Source organism: Trichosurus vulpecula, chromosome 4 (genome assembly GCF_011100635.1).
Source record: "Trichosurus vulpecula isolate mTriVul1 chromosome 4, mTriVul1.pri, whole genome shotgun sequence".
Classification (NCBI taxonomy): Eukaryota; Metazoa; Chordata; class Mammalia; order Diprotodontia; family Phalangeridae; genus Trichosurus; species Trichosurus vulpecula.
The window spans coordinates 190,247,466-190,267,934 of record NC_050576.1 but is presented as its reverse complement, the minus strand read 5'-3'; the positions used below and the strand labels follow the sequence as shown (position 1 = coordinate 190,267,934).

The window sequence follows — 20,469 nt, the reverse complement described above, 5'->3', positions numbered from 1 at the left end:
TGAAAATGGAGGCACAATTACATATGTCTCTGCCCATTTCCTTGGAATAGTGAAGAACTGTGATCCCCAGATTAGTGAGAAGGGTCAAGGTCCATCACAGACCTTGAATCTCACTCACCCGTCATTGTTAAGGTCTGCTAGGGCGATGGCGCTACCAAAGTAGGCCCCCACCTGCTTCCCCTCCAACACCTGCTTCGTCTCCATTTCCCCACCTGCCTCCAGGTTCATGAGGAAGACAGAGCCTGCGTGGCGGTGCCGGGGAGCACCAGCCACAATGGTGAGACTCTCAGGGTGCAAGATGCCATTCCCCACCTGTACTGTGTACCCTGGGAAAACATAAGAAGGAAGTGGTAGGGCACAAGGGACCTCACTGTAGCCTGCAAATAGTCCTGATCACCTCCCCTGATGTCCCTTGGAAAGCGTGCCCTAGACCAGAATTACTTCACCTTTTTTTGTGCCATGGACCCCTTTGGCAGTCTGGTGAAACCTATGGACCCTTCCTCAGAATCATGTTTTTAAATGCATAAAATAAAATACCTATGGTTAAAAGGAAACCTATTATATTGGAATAAAGATATCAAAAAAGAGGGTGGCTGTCTCAGATAGCTGGGCATCCATTCGCTACCTCCGGACTTTCTCTTCCACCCACCAGGCCTCTCTTCTTCGTTCCATAGCCAAGGATTCCAGCCCTGGACTTACCAACATACAGATGCCCTATGTCTTCTTCGTATGTATAACTGTGCTCTGAAAAATCCCAATCTTTCCGCTGGATCATGTAGGTGGTGCCTTACAGGGAAGGGGGAACAATTAGCATGAACTCAGAGCCCATCCCTCCTTCTTCTTCCTGACTCTGAATTGCCATAGAAACCATTCCTGCCTTCCACCACCATCTTCTTTAAGGATCCCTCACCCTTCCTTAAGGAGGCAAGCACAGCAGCAGGGAAAAGATGCTCCACTTAGAGTCAAAAAGCTTGGGTTCGAATTCTGGCTCTGCCATCTCTTGTGAACCTTGAGTAAAGCACTTGTTCTGCCTCAGTTTCTTTTTCTGTGAAAGGTGTTGGATGAAATGACTTCTAAGGTCCCTTCCTAGTCTAAATCCTACTGACTATAACCAGAAAGCACCTCTAGGAAGACCGCAGAGAGTTGTAGAGTCAGAAGTGACCTGAGAAATCATTTCAGACTAACCCATTCTATTTTAGAGATGAGGAAACTGTGACTCTGAAAAGTGACTCAACTAGGCCATGGTCACACACGCAGCAAGGGGCAGAGACAGGTTGCTACTCCAGGCCCTGGGACTCCAAAATCAGAAGCCTTGCTACTATATTCTGCTACTGCCCCATCAGTGCAAAGAAACTCTCTTCAGGGTCTCTTTTTAGAATTAGAAATCTACGGCCACATCTATCCTGTTGTTCCCCCAAACTCTGACTCCTGGGTTGATAGTTCAGCCCATGGAAAATCTGGTTCTTGGGCTTCTCTGTAATGGCTATTCACATCCACTTGAGGGATCTCCTTCTGCTCAAGTTGGCAGCCATGGTGGAACATGGGATATGTTTGTGTGCAGAGAGGTAAAGAGAGAGAGGGGGAGGGAGGGAGGGAGGGAGAAAGAGGGAGAGACAGAGAAAAGCAAGGAGGAAGGGAGGGAGAGAGAGAGGCAAAAGGAGGAAGGAGAGAGGGAAGGAGGAAAGAGAGAGAAAGAGACAGACACACACACAGAGGATGGAAAGGAGAGAGAGAAAGGGGGGAGAGAGAGGAAGGGAAAAAGGGGAGAGAGAGGGACAGGAAGGAAAAGTCTAGGGAAGGAGGGAAAGAGAAAGGGTGAAAGGAAGGAGAGAGACAGAGAGAGAGTGAGAGAGAGATAGAGAGAGAAACAGAGAGACAGAGAGACGGAGAGAGAGGCAGAGAGAGACAGAGAGAGAGAGAGAGAGAGAGAGACAGAGAGACAGAGAGACAGAGACAGAGACAGAGAGACAGAGACAGAGAGAGAGCGAGAGACAGAGAAGGGAGAGGGAAGGAGAGGAGGAAAGAATCTAGGGAAGGAGGGGAAGAGAAAAGAAGACAGGAAGGAGAGAGAGAGACAGAGAGAGGAAGGGAGAAGTTTATAGCAGAGAAAGAGTCTAACAGCTTGGCCTACAGTGATAGATAGATGAAGCTCCTGCTGTGACTGTCCCCAGTGAAGGATCTCATCTGCTGTTTCCATCAGCTAGAAGAATGGGAAGTGCATTCCACAATTATAAAAAGACTGAAACTACAACCGAGATGTATTGAAAACCGATGGGTCGGGATGGGAAAGAGGAGGAAGCAGCCACTGATAGCCAGCCCAGCCTGTTGCTTCCATCTTCCTGGGTGATCCTGCAAGGCTCTGCCTGATGCTCCTCCCACTGGCCCGGGCTAGCTGGCATCTACCATTTGCCACTTTTTCGGACTCACCTTTCCAGTTGTAGGCACCGGGTGCCCCAAAGTACACAGTGTTGTGGGTGAAGCCCCCACTGGTGCCCAGCTGGCACATGCCTGTGCCCAGGTAGTCTGTGTTGCTGTTGCACATCTCATTGTGATATGTCTGCCAGTCGTCTCCGGCGTCGAGTTGTAGATCATTGCCCCGCACGTAACACTTGCCCACCATCCGCCGCTGGTCCTCTGTCCCTGACCACAGCACCTTGGTGTAGCGATGGGCGCAGACCTGGGGACCCCCACCCAGACCAAACCTTTGTCACGACCCACCGGAGGCCCCATAGCCAGGGACCTGGCCAGGCAGTTGTTTGCTTGTCCCTCAGACCTCTCCCACCAGGTCTCCTTTATTGTTCTGGGAGTGAGGAAGGAGGAGGCCCTGGGTTCTTTTTATCTCCTCCACTAACTCTTGAAAGTGATGATTTTTTTTCTATGCGTTAGATTAGATTCCCCCGGGAGGGAGGAGAGGGAAAGGGAGCACTACTCCTTGGAAAAAAAGGGATTTGGGGGGATTATCGTAGAAGGATGAGTTAGGGGCAGTCCTTGGCTCAGAGGCCCAGAAGAAACTGGTTACGCTGGAAGTAAAAACATCCCGCCTGCCCCCTACCCTGCAAATACCCTGTACTCTTAGAGTAAAAACAAACAAAAAACAAAAACAGATGTTGACCTAGAGTTAGAGAGAGAGAGAGAGAGAGAGAGAGAGTGTACGTGCATATGCGTGCATGTGTGCGCGCACATGTGCGTGCATGCGCGTATGTATGTGTGCATGTATGTGCCTGTGTTCACACGTGTGTGCGTGTGTGCATGCATGTGTGTATGTGGGTGTGCGTGCACGTGTGTATGTGTGTGTGCGTGCATGTGTGTGCATGTGTGTATAGGTATGTGCAGGGTCCCACTTATGTGACAAAGTGGAAAGGGTAGGAAAGGACTTGGAGTCAGGATGATCTGAGTTCAAATTCTGCCTCAGACTCTTACTATCTCTGTGACCCTGGGCAAGGCACTTAACAATTCCCAGCCTCAGTTTCCTCATCTGTAAAATGGGGATGATAACAGTAGCCACTCCCCAGCTTGCTATGAGTATCCAGTGATATAACGTATGTAAAATGACCTGCCAATCTTAAAGGGCTATATAAAAATTATTATGACTATCATTACTAAAACAAGAGGGGATGAGGTAAAAGTCACCCTAGGTGGTACAGTGGTTTAGAGTGCTGGCCCTGGAGTCAGGATGACCTGAGTTCAAATCCTGTCTCAGACACTCAAAAGCGGTATAATCCTGAGCACTTAAACACTGCCTGACTCAGTTTACCCATCTGTAAAGTGGGGATAATAGCACCTACCTCCCAGGGTTATTGAGGAGATAATTTTTACAAAGTGCTTTGCAAATCTTAAATGCTTGATCATCATTATTCTAGAAGTGAACTGATCTAGAAATGGCCAAGAATGGGGACTCCAGAAGAGCTCACAGGCAGAGTTCTGCAATAGACCCTAGGTTCAATCCAAAATGGGGTTCCCGAATTTTGTTCCTGCAGAAGTCAGGGCTGGGCATGGGGATAGCGGGCACTGAGGAAGAGCCAACACTGAGGCCTGAGGGTTACAGAGGGGGCGGGTGAGGAAGAAGGGCACAGGAGAGGGGAGGGTGAGGATTCCAGAGAGTGCCCTAAGGTAGACAGGAGCCCCTGACACCCAGGCTGGGGCAGGCGAGATTCCCCAGGAACTGTGCCACTTCTCCCTGGCTCCCATTGCCCTGCCTCCCTCCCAAAGGAAGCAATTAAAGCCAAGTCTGTGCCGCCTGGGGCCCCTTCTGCCCTTTCCTCCCAGAGGCTCAATCAGCTTGTTCCCACGAAGGGTGGGCACCCTAGGGACTAGGAAGAGGGCTGGGGCCACACCCAGCCTGGGAAGAGCAACGTAAGCCCCTGGGACACACACATATTGTTCTCAGAGGCCCAGGTACTCAGATTCCTGGTTCTTCTTCTGCCATGTAACATTCCCTCCATCCCCCACCCCCAGGGAGATCTGAATAGTCTGGAAGGTACAAGGGAAGCACAGGAGCTGTGGATGAGCCAAGTCACATCTACCCACTCACCAACACTCTGCCCGCTGGTCCCTGGCTGGCCACTGTCACCCCAAGCCACATGTCCTCAATAATATGCTGCTTGGGATCACCTGAAAGCAAAGTCAGGATCGAGAAGGGGAATTGAAGACCAAGGGGGCACATGCCCCCATAACCACACAGACTCACTTCTCACATTCCTAGTGGCTCAGAGCTTCTCAAGGGCAAACAGCTGAGTGCTCCAACTCTCTATTTCAGTTAGGCAGACTGACCCCCAAAATGGCCCTCACCTTGCCTTCTTTGGCCCTGGGATCTTCCTTTCAGTTATTCCCCACACCCTGGGCACCAGCCTCCTCTCCCCCAGCCTAGTCCCTCCCTTCTGTCCCAGTTCCCTGGAATGTTCCACTCCTCTTCTTCCCATGGTGATCTGGGGCTCTGTGCCCCACTCTATCCCCAGCCTGAGAGTGCCCTAAGGGCAGGGACTGTGATCTCCTTTTGAGGATGGTGACCTCATCTCCTCTGAACTCCCCACTCCCATAGTACTTTGGGTGTTGCCCAGGGAAATACACAGGACAAGGGGATTTGAGCCCCCTTCCCCTTACTTTTTTCTTCTATATCCATCCGTTCACAGTCATCTGTCTGGGAGCTGAGGGGGCACAGGTACACTGCACCTGTCCTGTTGGTGTAGCCATCAGGTATAGCAAGGTCCCGGGGAGCACCAGCAAGGAGTCTAGGGGGGTAGAAAAGAGACCAGAGGTCATACTAACGTTTGGCTCTGAGTCGATGTACCATCCAAGGTAAAGGGAAGCCCATTCTAAGAAAAGGGTACCTGTACCAGAGAGGATGGGGCAACGGGGTCCTTTCTCTCACTGAACAGCCCGAGGACTGCCTCTGCAAGCCTCAGCACTCCCCTTCCCCCAGGAAAGAGATCATCCTCAGGAAGTCTGACACATCACTGAGAAGTGCAGGGGCATCTGAGTAAAGCTTAAGGGCCAACTCACAGGGTACTGAGGAAATGAAGACATTCACTGGGAGACGTGAGGCAAGGATGCCCTTCCCCCTCCACGGCATCTCACAAGCCCTTGACTTCATCCCCTGTTCTCTTCTCCTGTAGTCTCTGATGTCAATGTGGACTTCCTCTCTCCAAGACCAACTTGACCAACCAACGCAATCCCATCTCTTCCCATATTCTCCAGCAAATGTTCCCAACCACTATCCTCTCCAACCCATCTTCCACTCTCCTTGCCCATTGAATCTTTCCCTTCTGTCTACAAACATGCCCAAGTCTCCACAATCCTTAAAAAAAAAACCCTCACTAAACCCAAACTCTCTCAAGCCATCAGCCTATATATCTCTCTTGGATTTTTTCAATTAAATGTCTCAAGAAAGCTTTGGGGATGCACACTCAGTGCCTGCGCTGACTTTCCTCTCACTTCTCCACTCTTTGGAGTTGACGTTTCTAAAAGAGAATTCATTAATTCTTTCCCTAAACCCATCTCTCTTCGGAGCTTCCCTGTTCCTATGGAAAATCCCACCGTCCTTCGAGTCAGCCAGGAGTGCCACTTCCTGCTCCGTTCTCTCTCTGTCTCTCTCTCTCTGTCTCTCTCTTTCACCCCAATATCAGCTGTGAAATCTGGGATGTATCTAACTTCACAGTGTCTCTTGCCCTCAATGCAGAGGGCCACAACCCCAGGTCAGGTAGGCCCTGGTCACTTCTTCCCCAGACCTAACTGGCATCCCTGCCTCACATCTCTAAAGGCACAGAGAGAGTTTTATTGCTGCTTCAGGAACCAATAATTAAAGCTGGGGAGTTAGACTGGTTGAGGTAGGGGCAGGTAAGTGGGGAGGGGGAATGTGACAGACTCCGGAGCTTCCAGGCATTCCTCTGCTCTCTATCACCCCACCCCAAACCAGAGAATGGGGTCAGCCAGATAAAGGCTGAGAAGCAGTAAGGCCATGGATGTTTGTGGCTCCCTCCCTTGCTCTCCCACAAGTCTGCTAGAGCTACTGTTTCCTACCCTATTTCCTGGGTTCTAATCCAATTCTTAGCCCAAGGGGACTCATGTTGACTTTTCTCCCTCCCACTCACCCACCACTGGCTTTTTTAATTCCCCTCTCTTGCCCTTCCACACCTGGCACCAAGGCAGAGCCAAGAGCAGCATCAGGATGCAATCTCCACCTCTTGTCAGTGACTCGGAGTCGCTGATGAGGGGCAGATGGGAGTGAGAGAAGAGGTTCAAACCCTGGGCATGTAGAGACTTGGAGATCCTTCCCTTCTCATGTCAGGAATGCAGAGCCTGAGGAGCCTGGGAGGGGGAAGCGGGACACAACCTATGCTTCCCTACACACCTCAACAGCAAAAGCTTTGTTTTAAGGCCCCGGGGAAATAGGAGGAAGGAGGGGGTTTAAGGAGAGTCCCCCTCCCCCTCCCCTTGGCAGTACCAACACATACATACACACACACACACACACACACACACACACACACACACACACACACACGGTTGGCCAGGTGCCAGCCCTGCCCTGTCAGCCCCCTGTTAGTCACTTCCTAGTCTGACATAGGAAAGGGCAAGGAAAGTCATGTTGCTCTTTAGTGACTGACCACCCACTAGAACCTGCTCCCCACCCCCTCAGGAACTGGACCAGGAGCTAGGCGTTCGAGGTGGGGAGATGATCCAGGCCACCGTGCCACTTTTTAATTAATCGCCACCCAACTTCCTTATGCATGGGAATGTGGCTGATGAAACCAGAAATCCGAGGTCCCATTTCTGCTGGACCCTGGAATCATCAGCCTATCAGCTGCACTGTGCTGGTAAATGTTTGACAATTAATTTTCTGAAACCCCAGGACACACTTTTAAGTTTCATCTGCATTATCGTAATTTTCTCCATCACTTTCTTAAATCTATACAATCCTCAAGACAATAAATCAAGTCCTAATTTGTAGAGTCTGTTGATTTCTAAGGTGTAAATGTTCATACTGAAAATTTAACAATCAGCTCTCCCAGCCTGAGTTGGCTCCAGCAGACCCCTGCCTACCAGACTAGTCAGAGTGAAGAGAGAATCGCAACTGACTGACAAGTGTAAAGATGGTTGTTGGGAGAGATGAAGGTTAGCTATCCTGTAGGCCCCAAATCTAAGAAGACCCAAACATGAGTAATGGAATGGGTGGGGGATGCACAATAGATCCGTCTGAACTGGACATAGTGCTGCCTGGAGGCAAGGGGCTGGCCAAAATGACCTCAAGATGGGTTTGGTCCTTGATGGGAGAGGAGAAAGGGGGGACCTAGAGAAGGTCCAACCCAGATTCCACTGATGAAATGTAACTGAAAAGTTGTCTCCACCCTCTCTGCCTGGATTGTAGGCTGCTACTGCTTCTTGACCCAGGGCAGAAGTGGGGGGGGCGGGGAGAGGAGTGGGAGCGGTAGGGTTCCTTCTTCCCTAGCCGAGACAACATCCTGCCTTGCTGGGCAGCTGGCATGCTCTGGCTTGTAAGCTAGCCCTCCCCTCCCATTCCCCCAAACTCAGCCCCCTCCTAAAGGCTCGAGCAAGCAGAATAGGAGTCAGTCAACTGTCTGGCTGCCTACTCCTCACCTCCTTCATCCTCAGTGCAAGTCCTGGGCCTACAGACACCAAGTCAGGAGAAAGAAGGGATGCCCAAACAGAAGTCACCTCCCCTCACCAATTCCATCTGGATCCAATCCCCTCCCTCCCTAGAGATTCCACAGGGAACCTTCCCGCTATACCAACCCCCCTTCCCCCCAGCCCCTGGGTATTTTTAGCTCCTGGCTCAGAGGCCTCTCCAGCCCCGCTGGCTCCTTGCCCAGGATGGAGCAGATCACGCCTTCAGAGTTCTATGCAAGGTTGGGGGAAAGGTGGAGGGTAGAGAGGTGTAAGCATCAGAGACAGAGGAAGGAGAACAGGTAGGCACAGTGATAGCATGTTGGGGGGCGGTGACTGACCCTAGTGTAACCCAGTTAGGCTGGATGGGGTTTTTTTTTCCTAGATGAAGGTCAATTCAATTCCACAAATATTTACTATATGCAAAGCACTGTACCAGCAGCATGCAGAGATACAAAGCTTAGATATGGTCTTAGTCTTGTGGCATCTCAGATTTGGTGAAGGGACACCACCGCAGATACCACAGGATATCCTGTTAAGTGCCCAGGAACAACACAAAACATAGGGCAGAAAGGAAAAGGCTACATCAAGACATTTCTCTGCAGAAGTGCCTCTGAGTTTAGATTAAGGATTGGGTAGGCATGTGGACATCTAGGTGGCACAGTAGATAGAACGCTGGGGCCTGGAGTGACAAAGACCTGAGTTCAAATCTAGCCTCAGAAACTTCCTAGTTGTGTGATCCTGGGCAAATTACTTGACCCTGTTTGCCTCAGTTTACTCATCTGTAAAATGAGCTGAAGAAGAAAATGGCACAGGATCTCCAGTATCTCTGCCAAGAAAACCCCAAATGGGGTCATGAAGAGTCAGACATGACTGAAATGAATGAACAACAGCAAGGCATATGAAGAGAGGCAGCTAGGAGGCATTGTGGATAGAGTGCTAGGCTCAAAGTCAGGAAGACCCAAGTTCAAACCTAGCCTCAGAAACTTCCTAGCTATGTGACCTTGGGCAAGTCACTTAACTTCTGTTTGCCTATGGATTGGTGATCCACTGGAAAGGAAATGGCCAACTACTCCAGCATCTTTGCCAAGAAAATCCAAGGGACAGGGGTCCACAGGGTCATGAAGAGTGGAACATGACTGAACAACAACAGACATATGAAACAGATGGCAAAGGTATATTTGGAGTTCATCACAACTGAACTGAGAGATTCTGATGGAGGAGGAGAAGAGGAGAGGACTCCTAGACTTTGGGTGCCATGTAAATGAGCGCTTCAACTTATTTAAAAAGTTATAGTCATAGTGGGTGGTGCACTGGACATAAGAATCAAAAAGAACTGGGTTCAAGTCTTGCCTCCATTACAAACTATGTGACCATGGGCAAGTGACTTTGTGCCTTAGTTTCCTCACCTGTAAAACGATGGAGGTTGCAATGATGACCTCTAGAGTTCCTTTTAGCTATAAACCTATGATCCCATGAAAGGCTTCAGCATCTCACTTACCGACAGGCCAGGCAATAGGGCAGAGACAGAAGCGTAGGAGAATGTGTAGAGAGGGAAATGGGCATGGATTTTTGTGTCAGAAATAGTCTGTTCCTTCACTCTTTCCTGATCACTCAGCTCATCCCCTCCCTTCACCATACTCCTGGATCCTTGAATTCAAAGGAGGACCAGAATAAATAAGGCTGGGCCAACTGCAATCCTAGGCCCCCAACCAGATACCACCTTCCACTCAAAGCAAGACAGAATTATCTGCTCTGGCTCCTGCCTGATTTCTCTGAGACTCAGCACTCCTCTTTATATCCAGAGTCACAGAAGCCAACCTAGAGCATCCCCTCTCCACTCAAATCTATCTAGAATAGGGTGAGTACCCTGTCCAGAGTCCGAAAGACAGCCAAAATGATCAGGGGAAGTAGACAAAAGAAAGCCATGGAGGGAGGATGTGAAAAGGGCTTCTGCTCTGCTGAGCTCCATTCTGGGGTCCCACTAATCTTCCTACCACCGCAGAGCACCCTATAAGGAGTCGGAGAGGTCAACTAGTGAAAAATCACACAGCCTCATCTCCTTCCCCAAACCCTTCAATGAAAGGACTGTGCAGTGCATTGAGCCTGAAGGTGTGTGGTACATTGCACATCCTTCCCTTCCAAACCAAACCTAAACCAGAGGCAGAATAAGGAACCCTTGTATGACAAGAATATTATTTTCCCAACCATGTTCAGGATCAAGAAGCACAGTACTTGGCACATAATAAGTGCTAAATAAATGTTTGTTGAATAAATAATTCTCAACCTCTCAGCCAAGAAGGTTTTGGCAACTTCTAGTCCGTGGGGTAGGGGAGGAACCCCTCCCTCAGCCTGATACTTCTCCCGATCCTAATCTTGATCTCCCAGTCTTTCTAGAGGACTCTGACCCTTCTGGCTGGGACCCCAAGGCAAAGCTTAATATACTGAAATGGGTTTAAACATCAAAAGGGATGGAATAGACAAGAATGAGGATTCTCCTTCTTTCAGAAGACCCAGGGCCATAGTTCTAGGGCTGAAAGGAAGCACAAGTTTCAACTCTGAACTTTCAACCAGCTTCGACAATTAGTTCAACTCTTTCTTTTTACAGATGAGGAAACTGTGGCCCAGGGGTTAAGAGACTAGTCCAAGATCACAATTCTTTCATGCACAGACGGTATTTCTCCTCTAATCTCTCTGAGATAGTTTTGGGGAAAGGGAGGCAAGATGATAGAAAGAACCTTCCAAATTCCTGCAAAACAGCTGCTTTTCTCATCCTCTCCCCTATAAGGTATCTGAGCCCCTCCCCTCCTCTAGAGAATTGAAGCACTGAGAAGCAATGCTTCCTCCCCTAGCCTGACTCCCTCATAGTTCAAAGCTAATGGAGCATCAAAGTAGAGAAACAGCAGAAGTGATAAAAGCTAGGAAATGGCACTCAGGAGGGTTAGGGGCATCAGCATCCATCACTCCAGAGAAGAAAAAGGCAGGCTGGGGTAAGGCCAAGGAGGAGAAGGAGGGAGTGGGTGTAGGATAATAATAACTTTCACACTCTCTTCAAATGGTTCACTTCAGAGAGATTGGGTGGGGACACAGCTCAGATAGACCCCCCCTCTTCCTCTCCTCCCAATAAGACTGGGCAGGGCAAATTCAATTCCAGAAGGGTATGGGGCCTCCTAGAGAGCACCCAAGCAAAGGTGGGTCTGTTGTTTCTGATTTAAGGTCAATCTTCCCCAAAGGGATGGGAGCTGTAAGAAGAGGGAAGGAGCATGTTCTGCCTAGGGGCAGCAGCTCCCTGCTGCCTGGATCCCAGCTCGGTGCCAACCCTGTTTCCTGAATTAGACATCTCCCTGGAGGACTCTCCCCTGTAGTAGCAAAGCTCTATAATGCCCAAGATGGAACAGAAGGCCTCCTCTACCCTCACTGCCCCCCCACATTGCCCTGTCCCCACCAGTGACTCAGCTCTCAAGCCAGAGTAACTGGATGGATGAGGATGAGAAAGAAGGAGAAAGAGAGAAAGGGGGAGGAAGAATGATGGGGAGAAAGAAATGGGGAAAGAAAGTAATGGAGTAAGGGGAAGAGATAGGCTAAGAGAGGTGGAGGGAAAGAGAGGGAGAGGGAAAAGATGGAGGGAGAATGATGAGGTCAACAGAGAGAGATGGTGGGGGAGAGAGAGAAGGAGGAGAGAGAAGGAGTGGAGGAAAAGATGGTGGAAGAAAGAGATGGGAAGAGAAAGATGGGGAGAAAAAGAGAAAGTGATATTGGAGAAAAAGATAAGGGAGAAAAGGAGAGAAAGAGACAAGAAGGAGAAAGACACGAGGTAGAGAGAAGAAAGGGGCTGGGGGAAGGCACCCAAAGTAGGTATAAAGGATATGTCAAGACAATCTTCACCAGCTCCTCTACCCAAGGACCAGCCAACACTTCATTATGGATTGAAAGAGGAAGGGATGCTTGGATACCTTTTTCACCACTTCCTACTTTCTGGGTGTCTTCCTCCTTCTTTCTGGCTCCTGAGAAATGTCTATTTGCAAGCCCACTTGCTGAAAAAAGCACCCCACCCCTACCAACCTCTTCCTCCTTGCCAGAAGAAGCTGGCATGCAACAACATTTCTTCCAAGGTGAAGGACTCTCTCACCGGCTTCTGAAGTGGAGATAGGACAAAGAAGGAGGTTCACCCTCTGTGATAGGTGCCTAAGGCCTTGGCTGCTATCCTCCAGTTGGCACTAGGCCCAGAGAGTGCCAGCTCAGCCTACCCTACAGGGAACATATTTCCAGAGATCACAGTAGTCACTCCTGGCTCTAGAGCGGGTGCCCACAGCTTTCTCTTCCCATAGTGCTCCCTGGTGTCAGTCTAGGAGGAAGGGAAGAGCTAGCCCTGGGGTGGGGAACCTGTGGCTTTGAGGCCACATGAGGCCCTCTAGCCCCTCAAGGGCAGCCCTTTGATGGAGGACTCTAGTAGGGTCATATCTGCTCCTGCTGAAACTCTTCCCCCTATAATGAACTAAATTGGGCTTCTACAAACCTAGCCATCTTAGGCAGCACTGTACTTGGACTCTGGAAGACACGTAACCTATCTCAGCCTCAGCTTCCTCATTTGTTAACTGGGGTTCATAATATCTACCTCTCAAGGTTGCTGAGGGGATCAGATGGCATAAATATAACCGTAAAGCACTAGAGAAATGCTAGGCTCTGATTAGGCACAATAGTGAAGGGCTCAGGAACCCATTGTCTTCAAGCAATCATCTCAGCTTCTCCCTTTGCTCATCCCATAGAGACATGACAGCTGAGGATCTCAAAGCACCGCTGCTCAGAACCAGAATTTTAGAGCTATAAGGGGCTTTTTAGTATACTACCACCGTCCCCTTGCCCTGAAATGTCCTCTTCAGGGTTTTTTGAAGCTCAGAGATTCTGGGTCTCTCTGTGGCAACTGGGTATGGTTCTAGAACTAACTAAACCTGGAAACCTAGGTCGTGTGTGTGTGTGTGTGTGTGTGTGTGTGTGTGTGTGTGTAAGTATGAGGGCAATGGACCATAGTCCTGAAGAGAGATCAGTACATCGGTCTGAGAAGAAGCCCACCTACTCATTCCACACCACCTTGCACACAGTAGGCGCTATGTCGGCGTGTTAGTTGAACCGTAAGCTGTCCGTCAGGGATTGGAATGCTGTTTCGTCTGTCTTTGATTTTTTCCTTCCCCTAGAGGAACCTAGGTGTCCTGGCCCAAGAGCTCAAGGCCCCGGCCAGGAGGTTTCAGTTCACAGCTTGACTTTTCAAGCAGCTGTTCACATCTGTATACACAGCTGATTGTCTGTCCAAGCCCAGCTGGCCCCGCTGAGGGGGTCTCTGGCAGAGCAAGAGATTGAAAACTTCCCCAAGGGACCTAGAAATCACAATTTCTCCACCCCTCTCATACGTACCCCTCCCTTCCTCCTGCCACATACATGACCTAGATTTCTAGGTTCAGGTAGGTCTAGGATTATATCCAGTTGTCACAGATAGATCCAGAATCTCTGCACTCCAAAAGCCCCGAAGAGGACATTTCGGGGCAAGGGGAGGGAGGTAGCAGATTAGAAAGTCCCTTATAGCTCTAAAGTTCTATGGTTCTGAACAGTGGTGCTTTGAGTTCTCCTGAAGAGGACATTTGGGGCAAAGTGTAGAGTGAGACTCACATACCTAAAAATTTAGTTCATTTGCCGCAGGGGAGTTGAATTCTCATGCCCCTCTGATAATTCTCACTCTGGGAGTCAGGGGAAGGTATGTGGAATTATACGCTGTTGGAGCCTAGGAGAAGGAATCTCAAAGATCAGAGAGAGTAGATTTAGAGCTGAAAGGGCTCTCAAAGGCCATCCAATCCAATCCTCTCATCTAACAGATGAGGAAACTGAGACCCAGAGATGTTAAGTGATTTGTGTAAGGTCATAAAGTGGCGTTAGCAGAGCCAATATTTGAACCCAGATCCTCTGACAAACACCAGTGCTCTTTTCACTGGATAACATCGTCTAGTCTGTTCAAATTTCTTGCTTTACAAGAGGAAACTGAAGAGAGGGGAATTGACTTGACCAAGGTCACACAGCCAGGACGAGGAGACAGGTCTCCTGACTTTCAGCAGTGGGACAGTGCCATTGAACTACACTGTTTCATGCTGAAGAATCACTGTGGTTCTACCGTAAACTAAGGAAGAAGCTTTGTCTGCAGTCTCCAAACACAGTCCCCTATCAGACCAAGCACCACAAAAACTCACTGGCCCAGACTCCCTCATCCTTCCTCAACCTTTCCCAAGTTAGGGCTGAGCCCTGGATGGAGCTGGGATCAACCAGCCAGAGGTCAAAGGTCAAGGCTGACAGGAAGGTTTAGACTTTAGCCACTTCCCAAGGTTCTCAGGAGGGCACAGGCCTAGGACTAGGCAGGGCGGGTCCCTGTGCTCTGCTGCAATTCCCTCAGCCTCACTACTTCCTGGGAGTAGAGGTTGAGAGCTCTCTCCATTAAGGCCACCCAGCTCTGAGAAAGCTGAACTACTCTTGCTTCCTTCCCTTGATGTAGCAATTACCTGATCATCCTGACACACCCATCTCCCCAATCTCGCATGGGGGTCTTCCTGCTCAAGCCCACCTCCACCAAAATAAAATAATAAAATAAATGCCCAGCCTGTGCTCCATCTGAGACAGCTAGGTGGTGCAGCGAACAGAATGCCAGGCTTGGAGCCAGGAAGGTCTGAGTTCAAATTTACTAGCTGTGTGACTCTGGGCAAGTCACTTCACCCTGCTTGCCTCAGTTTCCTCATCTGTAAGATGAGCTGAAGAAGGAAATGGCAAACCACTCCAGTATCTTTGCCCAAAAAAACAAACAAACTCCAAAGAGGTCATGGAGAGTCGGAAGTGGCTGAACAATGACAAGCACCCTATTTAAGATACCAAAGCACTCAACCTCTAATAATAAATAGGTCAACCTCACAACGGCTGTGTCCAACAGGGGACTCAGGACTCAAACAGCTGGATGCTATCACTTTCTCCCTCCAGAACCCTGACCTCCCTGCCCCATTCCTTTTTCTCAGAAGCTGTTGGGGGGGTGGGGAATAGAGAAGAGGGAAAGGAGAAAAAATACCGTTTTCCTCTTCAAACCAAAACAAACACACTCAGGGCTGAAGATTCAGCATGAATGTGTGGAATGTGGAGAAGATGCTGAGGAGAAGGAGGTGGGGGGGTCCCAACTGTTGGGGTGAGAAAGCATTAGGATGGCATGCCCTCTTCCCACCACTGGAACCTCAAGGGGGCGCACGTGGGTTAGGTCAAGGTAGCACTGCCCCCTCCAGACCTCAATCAGCGAAACAGCTTCCATCTATCCAGTCCATTCATCCCGAATCAGAGAGGAGAGCCCTCGACTCAGAATCAGAGCATCTGAATTCGAATCCAGTCCAGATCCTGTTCTAGCTGAGTATTTTGGGGGCAAGTCACTTCACCTCATCTGATAAATGGATGCTCTGTCACAGGGTGACTATAGCAAGGACACCTACTTTCTAAGTCGTTAAGGCTCTATATAGGAATAAATGACGACCTCTTGGGTAACCCTGGGCAAGTCCTTCTGCCCTTCTCTGGGCCTCAGTCTATTTCTCAGTAAAAGGAGTGGGGTTAAACTAGATTTCCTCCTTGATCCCTTTCAGTTATAGATCTTAGGATGCTATTATCCCTGGACATGCCAAAGATATGGCTAGTGAGGTCAGCAATGGAAGGACAAGGTGGAGAGTGGGCAGTGAAGACGGTCATTAAGCTGAGGATTTCTTCCTGACACATGGCTGTTCCCTTGGGCCTTTTCCCGTTCCCCGTGACTGGGAGCTCAAGTCTTAAAGCCGGGGCTAGGAACAAGGTGCCCAGGATTCGGGGAAAAGAAGAGTGGGGGAGTGTTCAGGAATCCAGTCAGTCCTAGTCATGTCTCCAGGGTCTCCAGGCACAAAGGGGACCCCACCCCCAGCCTGAGCCTCAAGACTGGGAATTTTTCTAGAGGGGAGAAGCAGGTTGGAGCAGCTCCCGCACGTGTTAGGGATTATCTACTCTCCTCCCACCGCAGATCCCGCCGCTGCACCCCCACCCCCCCCTTCTTCCCCCTCAATCCTTCCCCTCTCAGCAAAGCTATCCCCTCCTGGGCCCATAAATCCTTAAACCCCAGGGGCATTCTAAGCGCTCAAAGGAAGCGGGCTGGGTACGCGAGTGTTGGAGGTCCCTCTTTGATCTCCCGGTCTCCCGCCATCCCCAGCCCCTGCCCCCGCCCCGACTCACAGGTAGCGCTGCTGCTGCTCAGTCTGCCGGTGGAGGGCGACCGAGTAGCCGAAGAGGCTCCCGGGGTTCGAGGCCTCCTTCACCACCAGGAACCGGGTGTCCAGGTTGAAGGCGGAGGCAACGCGACAGCCGGTAGCTGCCAAGGCCAGCGCCAAGGCGCAGAGGGGCAGGCGTTGGGCACAGGGGGCACGGCGGCCGCGGGGGCCCGGGTCCATGGCTACAGCCGACCCGGAGGGGCGGACGGGTGTATATTGAGGGAGCGAGGGAGGTGTGGGTGTTCAGATTCACCTGTTTCCCCCGCGGCCGCCTGCAGCGTAGCCGACCGTCCCTCGGCCAACCCCGTCAGGTGGCCCCACTCAGTCCAGTCAGGTGCCCCTGGTCAGTTTCACACCTTGTCCTCACCAGCCGGGGTCAGTATCACGCCCTCTTCCCTTCCCTTGCCCCCTTCCCTCCCTTCTCTGGACTGTGTCACCGCAGCCAGCACGGATGGACCCTCTGGCCCCCTGTGTCCTCAGCCCTGCCCTCCTGCCACTTTCTCCTCCCTCAGGCTCCGCTCTAGCTGCGCCCTCCTCGCTCTGCCGGCGCTGGCTACCCGATCCGGGCTATGGGCTGCAGGGGCCGGATCGCAGCTGGGAGGGAGCAAGGGAGGGCGGGAGGGAGGGGTCCTGCGGCCCCGCCTCCTCCACGCCCAGCTCCGCACCTCCCCACCTAGCACGCCCGGGCCTTGGCTCCGCTTTTCTTCCGGGGAAAGGGTGGAGAAGGGCTCGGCTCTGCAACCACCTCTTAAAGGGGCAGCTGCGCCCCTCCCTCATCGTCCTCCCCGCCAACTCCGGCGCCCTCCCCTAAACACCTGTTCAGGGCCCCCCAAGACCTGACCCCGCTGTCTCCCGGGAGTCTGCTACCGGACCAACGGGTTGGGAGGTCAGTCGCGGGGCGGCGGCAGGGAAGGTGTCCTGCAGTTTGTTCTCGCCGCTGCCGCTGCGGCTATTGGTGCTGCGGCAGCGATCGCGTCCCGGCCCCGCGCCCTCCGGGAGGGGTCAGCAGACGGCTGGAGCCTCTCGGGGTTATCTCTCCTCTCTGGCTAGGAATGTCCGGCTGGAGGGCTGGTTCGGATCCCAGTCTCGCCTGTCTCCTAGCTCTCCGTCCTGGAGAAGGTCGCTGAAATATCTGAGCCATCCTCTTCTCTAGGCGCTGTGTGCGGACAGTTTGTCCCGAACCTTGCTCGTTTGCGGTAGTGAACGGGGGACAGAACATGCCAGATAAATGGCAATAGGAACATCGACATTAATTAGTAACGATATAGCCGGAAGGGCCCTAACAAAGCGTCTTCCAGGATCTCAAAGCACAAGGCATTCACAGCCTGCCTTTTAACCAAGGGGAAACTAAGTCACACCTACATTTCCCACTCATCCTTAGTGATCTGTAGTCTACTGAACTGGGAATTGGGTGGACAGTGGAGTCCATGCTCCTCAGCCGTCCTTAATAACAACGACAATGAGAATATTTGATAATGTAACAATTACAATAATAAAATTTAAGCACTTTTGCATGTTATCTCATTTGAGCCTCATAACTCTCCAAGGTAGGAACTATTATCACACCATTTTACAGATGAGAAAACTGAGGCAGGGGTGAAGTGACGCCCAGGTTGTTGTTGAGTCATTTTTTCAGTCGGTGTCTGGCTCTCTTTGACCCCAATGGGGTTTTCTTGGCAAAGATTCTGGACTGGTTTGCCATTTTCTTCTCCCGGCTCATTCAACAGATGAAGAAACTGAGGTAAGCAGGGTCAAATGATTTGCCCAGGGTCATACAGTTATGCTGGATTTGAACTCAGGTCCTCCTGACTCCAGGGCCATTGAACCACTGAACCACCTAGGTACCCTGACTTGTCCAGGGCCACACAGCTAAGAAGTGTCTGTAGTAGTCTTTGAACCTCAAAGTCCAGCGTGGTATCTATCCACTGCACCAGCATCCCAGAGGCCTCTAACCTAATCATAATTCCCAGATCCTGTTGGAGGTAATGTCTTCACTTCAGCAGCCATCAGATAGCACTACACTGAATCTAACACAGCTGATTTATCCTCTCTTCTCCTTAAAAAGCCCCTCTTCAAAAGGGTGATCCCATTACCTTCCCTCTCCAACATTCCATTATCTTCTGGGGGCAGCCCCACCCTGGACTTTCTCTGAATCCTGTAGGATTCTGACCTTTAGCCCAGCCTCTGAGGACTGGATGGGGAGGCTGAGCCAGGGAGCTGTTGACACTGGGTGGTGGCTCCTCTGCAGGTGGGTGGGTCTCCTAAGCAATCATCAACCAACACCATGATAGCTGGAAAGGTCCCTGAAGATATTGCATCTGTTCCCCTGCCTATGAAAAGGATGATGGCCAGTCTTTCACCACCTCTTCTTTTAAAACACCTCCTAACTGGTCCCCTCTGCTAACTGGACTTTCTTCCTTGGTAAGTTACCAAGAATAGCCGAGATCCATTCCCTTACTGTCTGTGAAGACCCACAATGGAGAGAGCAGCAGGCTCCAGAGTCAGGAAGACCTGAGTTCAAGTACAACCTTAGATACAGCCAGCTGTGTGACCCTGGGTAAGTCATTAGCTTTTGTTTGCTTCAGTTTCCTCATCAGCAAAATGGAAGTAATAAAATCACCTTCCTCCTAGGGTTGTCGTGAGGGCCAAACAAGATGAGAGTTGTAAAGCACTTGGCACGGCACCTGGTTCAGAGTAGGCGGCTAGATAAGCTATTATTAATTCATGGAGACTGATATACCTCCAGTGGCTAGAATGATCGCTCACTGCTCTGGGACCCTGGAAAATCACTTCATCTCTTTCTCCCTCAGTTTGCATCATCTGTAAAATGGAGATAAATAGTAACCCTTACCTCCCAGGGTCAGTGTGAGGATTAAAGTGCTTTGTCAACTTTAGAGCACTCAATGCTAGCTGTTAGTGTTACTACTACATTTCAAGGTATATGACAAGGAGGGCAGCGTACCTTTATCAAATAGAAAGATACACTGAATTAACTCTCTAGATTGAAGGAGCGGCAGCTAGGTGGCACAATGGACAGAGTACTGGGCCTGGAGTCAGGAAGTCATCTTTCTGAGTGCAAATCTGGCCTCAGACACTTACCAGCTCTGTGACCTTGGGCGAGTTACTGAACCCTCAGTTTGCCTCAGTTTCCTCATCTCTAAAATGAGCTAAAGAAAGGGCCAATATCTTTGTCAAGAAAACCCCAAATGAGGTCACAAAGAGTCAGGCACAACTGAAAAAACAGCTGAACAGCTACGACAAATTGAAGAAGATCAGAGTGATGAGGACTGGAGATGGGAGAGAAAGGGTTCTTTATTTTATTTGGTGTTTCCTTGGGGAACAGAAGGTGAGAACTGTACATACAACTGTGAGTTTTTATTATGTAGAGCTTGCTTTTATTTTTAAGTAAATAAAAAATTCATCATGTAACTTTTAAAGTGATCTTTCTTGTCTGCAATTCCTTCTGGCTTTCCTTCTGTTCTCTCTGCCTCCCTCCCCCTCCCTCTCCCTCCCCCTCCCTCTCCCTCTCCCTCCCTCTCCCTCTCCCTCTCCCTCTCCCTCTCCCTCTCCCTCTCTCTCTCCCTGTCCCCCTCCCTCCCTCCCTCCCCCCTCTATCTCTCCCTCCCTCCCTCCCTTTCTCTCTCTCTCCCTCTCTCTCTGCCCCGCCCCTCAGAAAACCTTACCGGACCCCTCTCTCTTTCTCACCTTCCCCATCTAATTGAAAAAAAAATAAAAGTAAACCTTTGAAACAAGGACACATAGTCAATCAAAACAAATCCCCACATGATCCATGTCCAAAAATGTAGGTCTCCTTCTGCTTCTTGAGTTGTCTCACGCCTCTCAGGAAGGAGGTCACAGATCACCATAGGTCTACTGGAATGATGGTTGATCATTGTGTTGTTGAGAATGTTTAAGTTTTTCTCCGTCGTTTGTTTCTACAGTATTGTTGCAAAGAAATGTTTATGGAGGATGAGGTAATCAAAATTGGAAGAATGGCATAGCGGATAAAGTGCTAGATCAGTGAGTTGGGAAGACCTGGATTTAAATACTG

The 20,469-nt window shown here is 50.3% G+C and overlaps 1 protein-coding gene across 2 annotated transcripts in view; it reads right to left on the bottom strand.

Moving 5' to 3' along the window:
• ITGA3 (integrin subunit alpha 3) overlaps positions 1 to 16,979 on the bottom strand; it is a 34,011-nt gene extending 17,032 nt beyond the window's left edge. For both annotated transcript variants that reach the window (XM_036757775.1, XM_036757776.1), the window contains exons 1-6: positions 16,384 to 16,979; positions 5,101 to 5,228; positions 4,532 to 4,611; positions 2,428 to 2,677; positions 700 to 786; positions 119 to 326 (exon numbers count right to left, since the gene is read on the bottom strand). In XM_036757775.1, coding sequence (XP_036613670.1) covers positions 119 to 326; positions 700 to 786; positions 2,428 to 2,677; positions 4,532 to 4,611; positions 5,101 to 5,228; positions 16,384 to 16,598 — 968 coding nt within the window. In that variant the 5' untranslated portion in view covers positions 16,599 to 16,979. The remainder of the gene's footprint in view (positions 1 to 118; positions 327 to 699; positions 787 to 2,427; positions 2,678 to 4,531; positions 4,612 to 5,100; positions 5,229 to 16,383) is intronic.
• Positions 16,980 to 20,469: the final 3,490 nt, after the last annotated feature.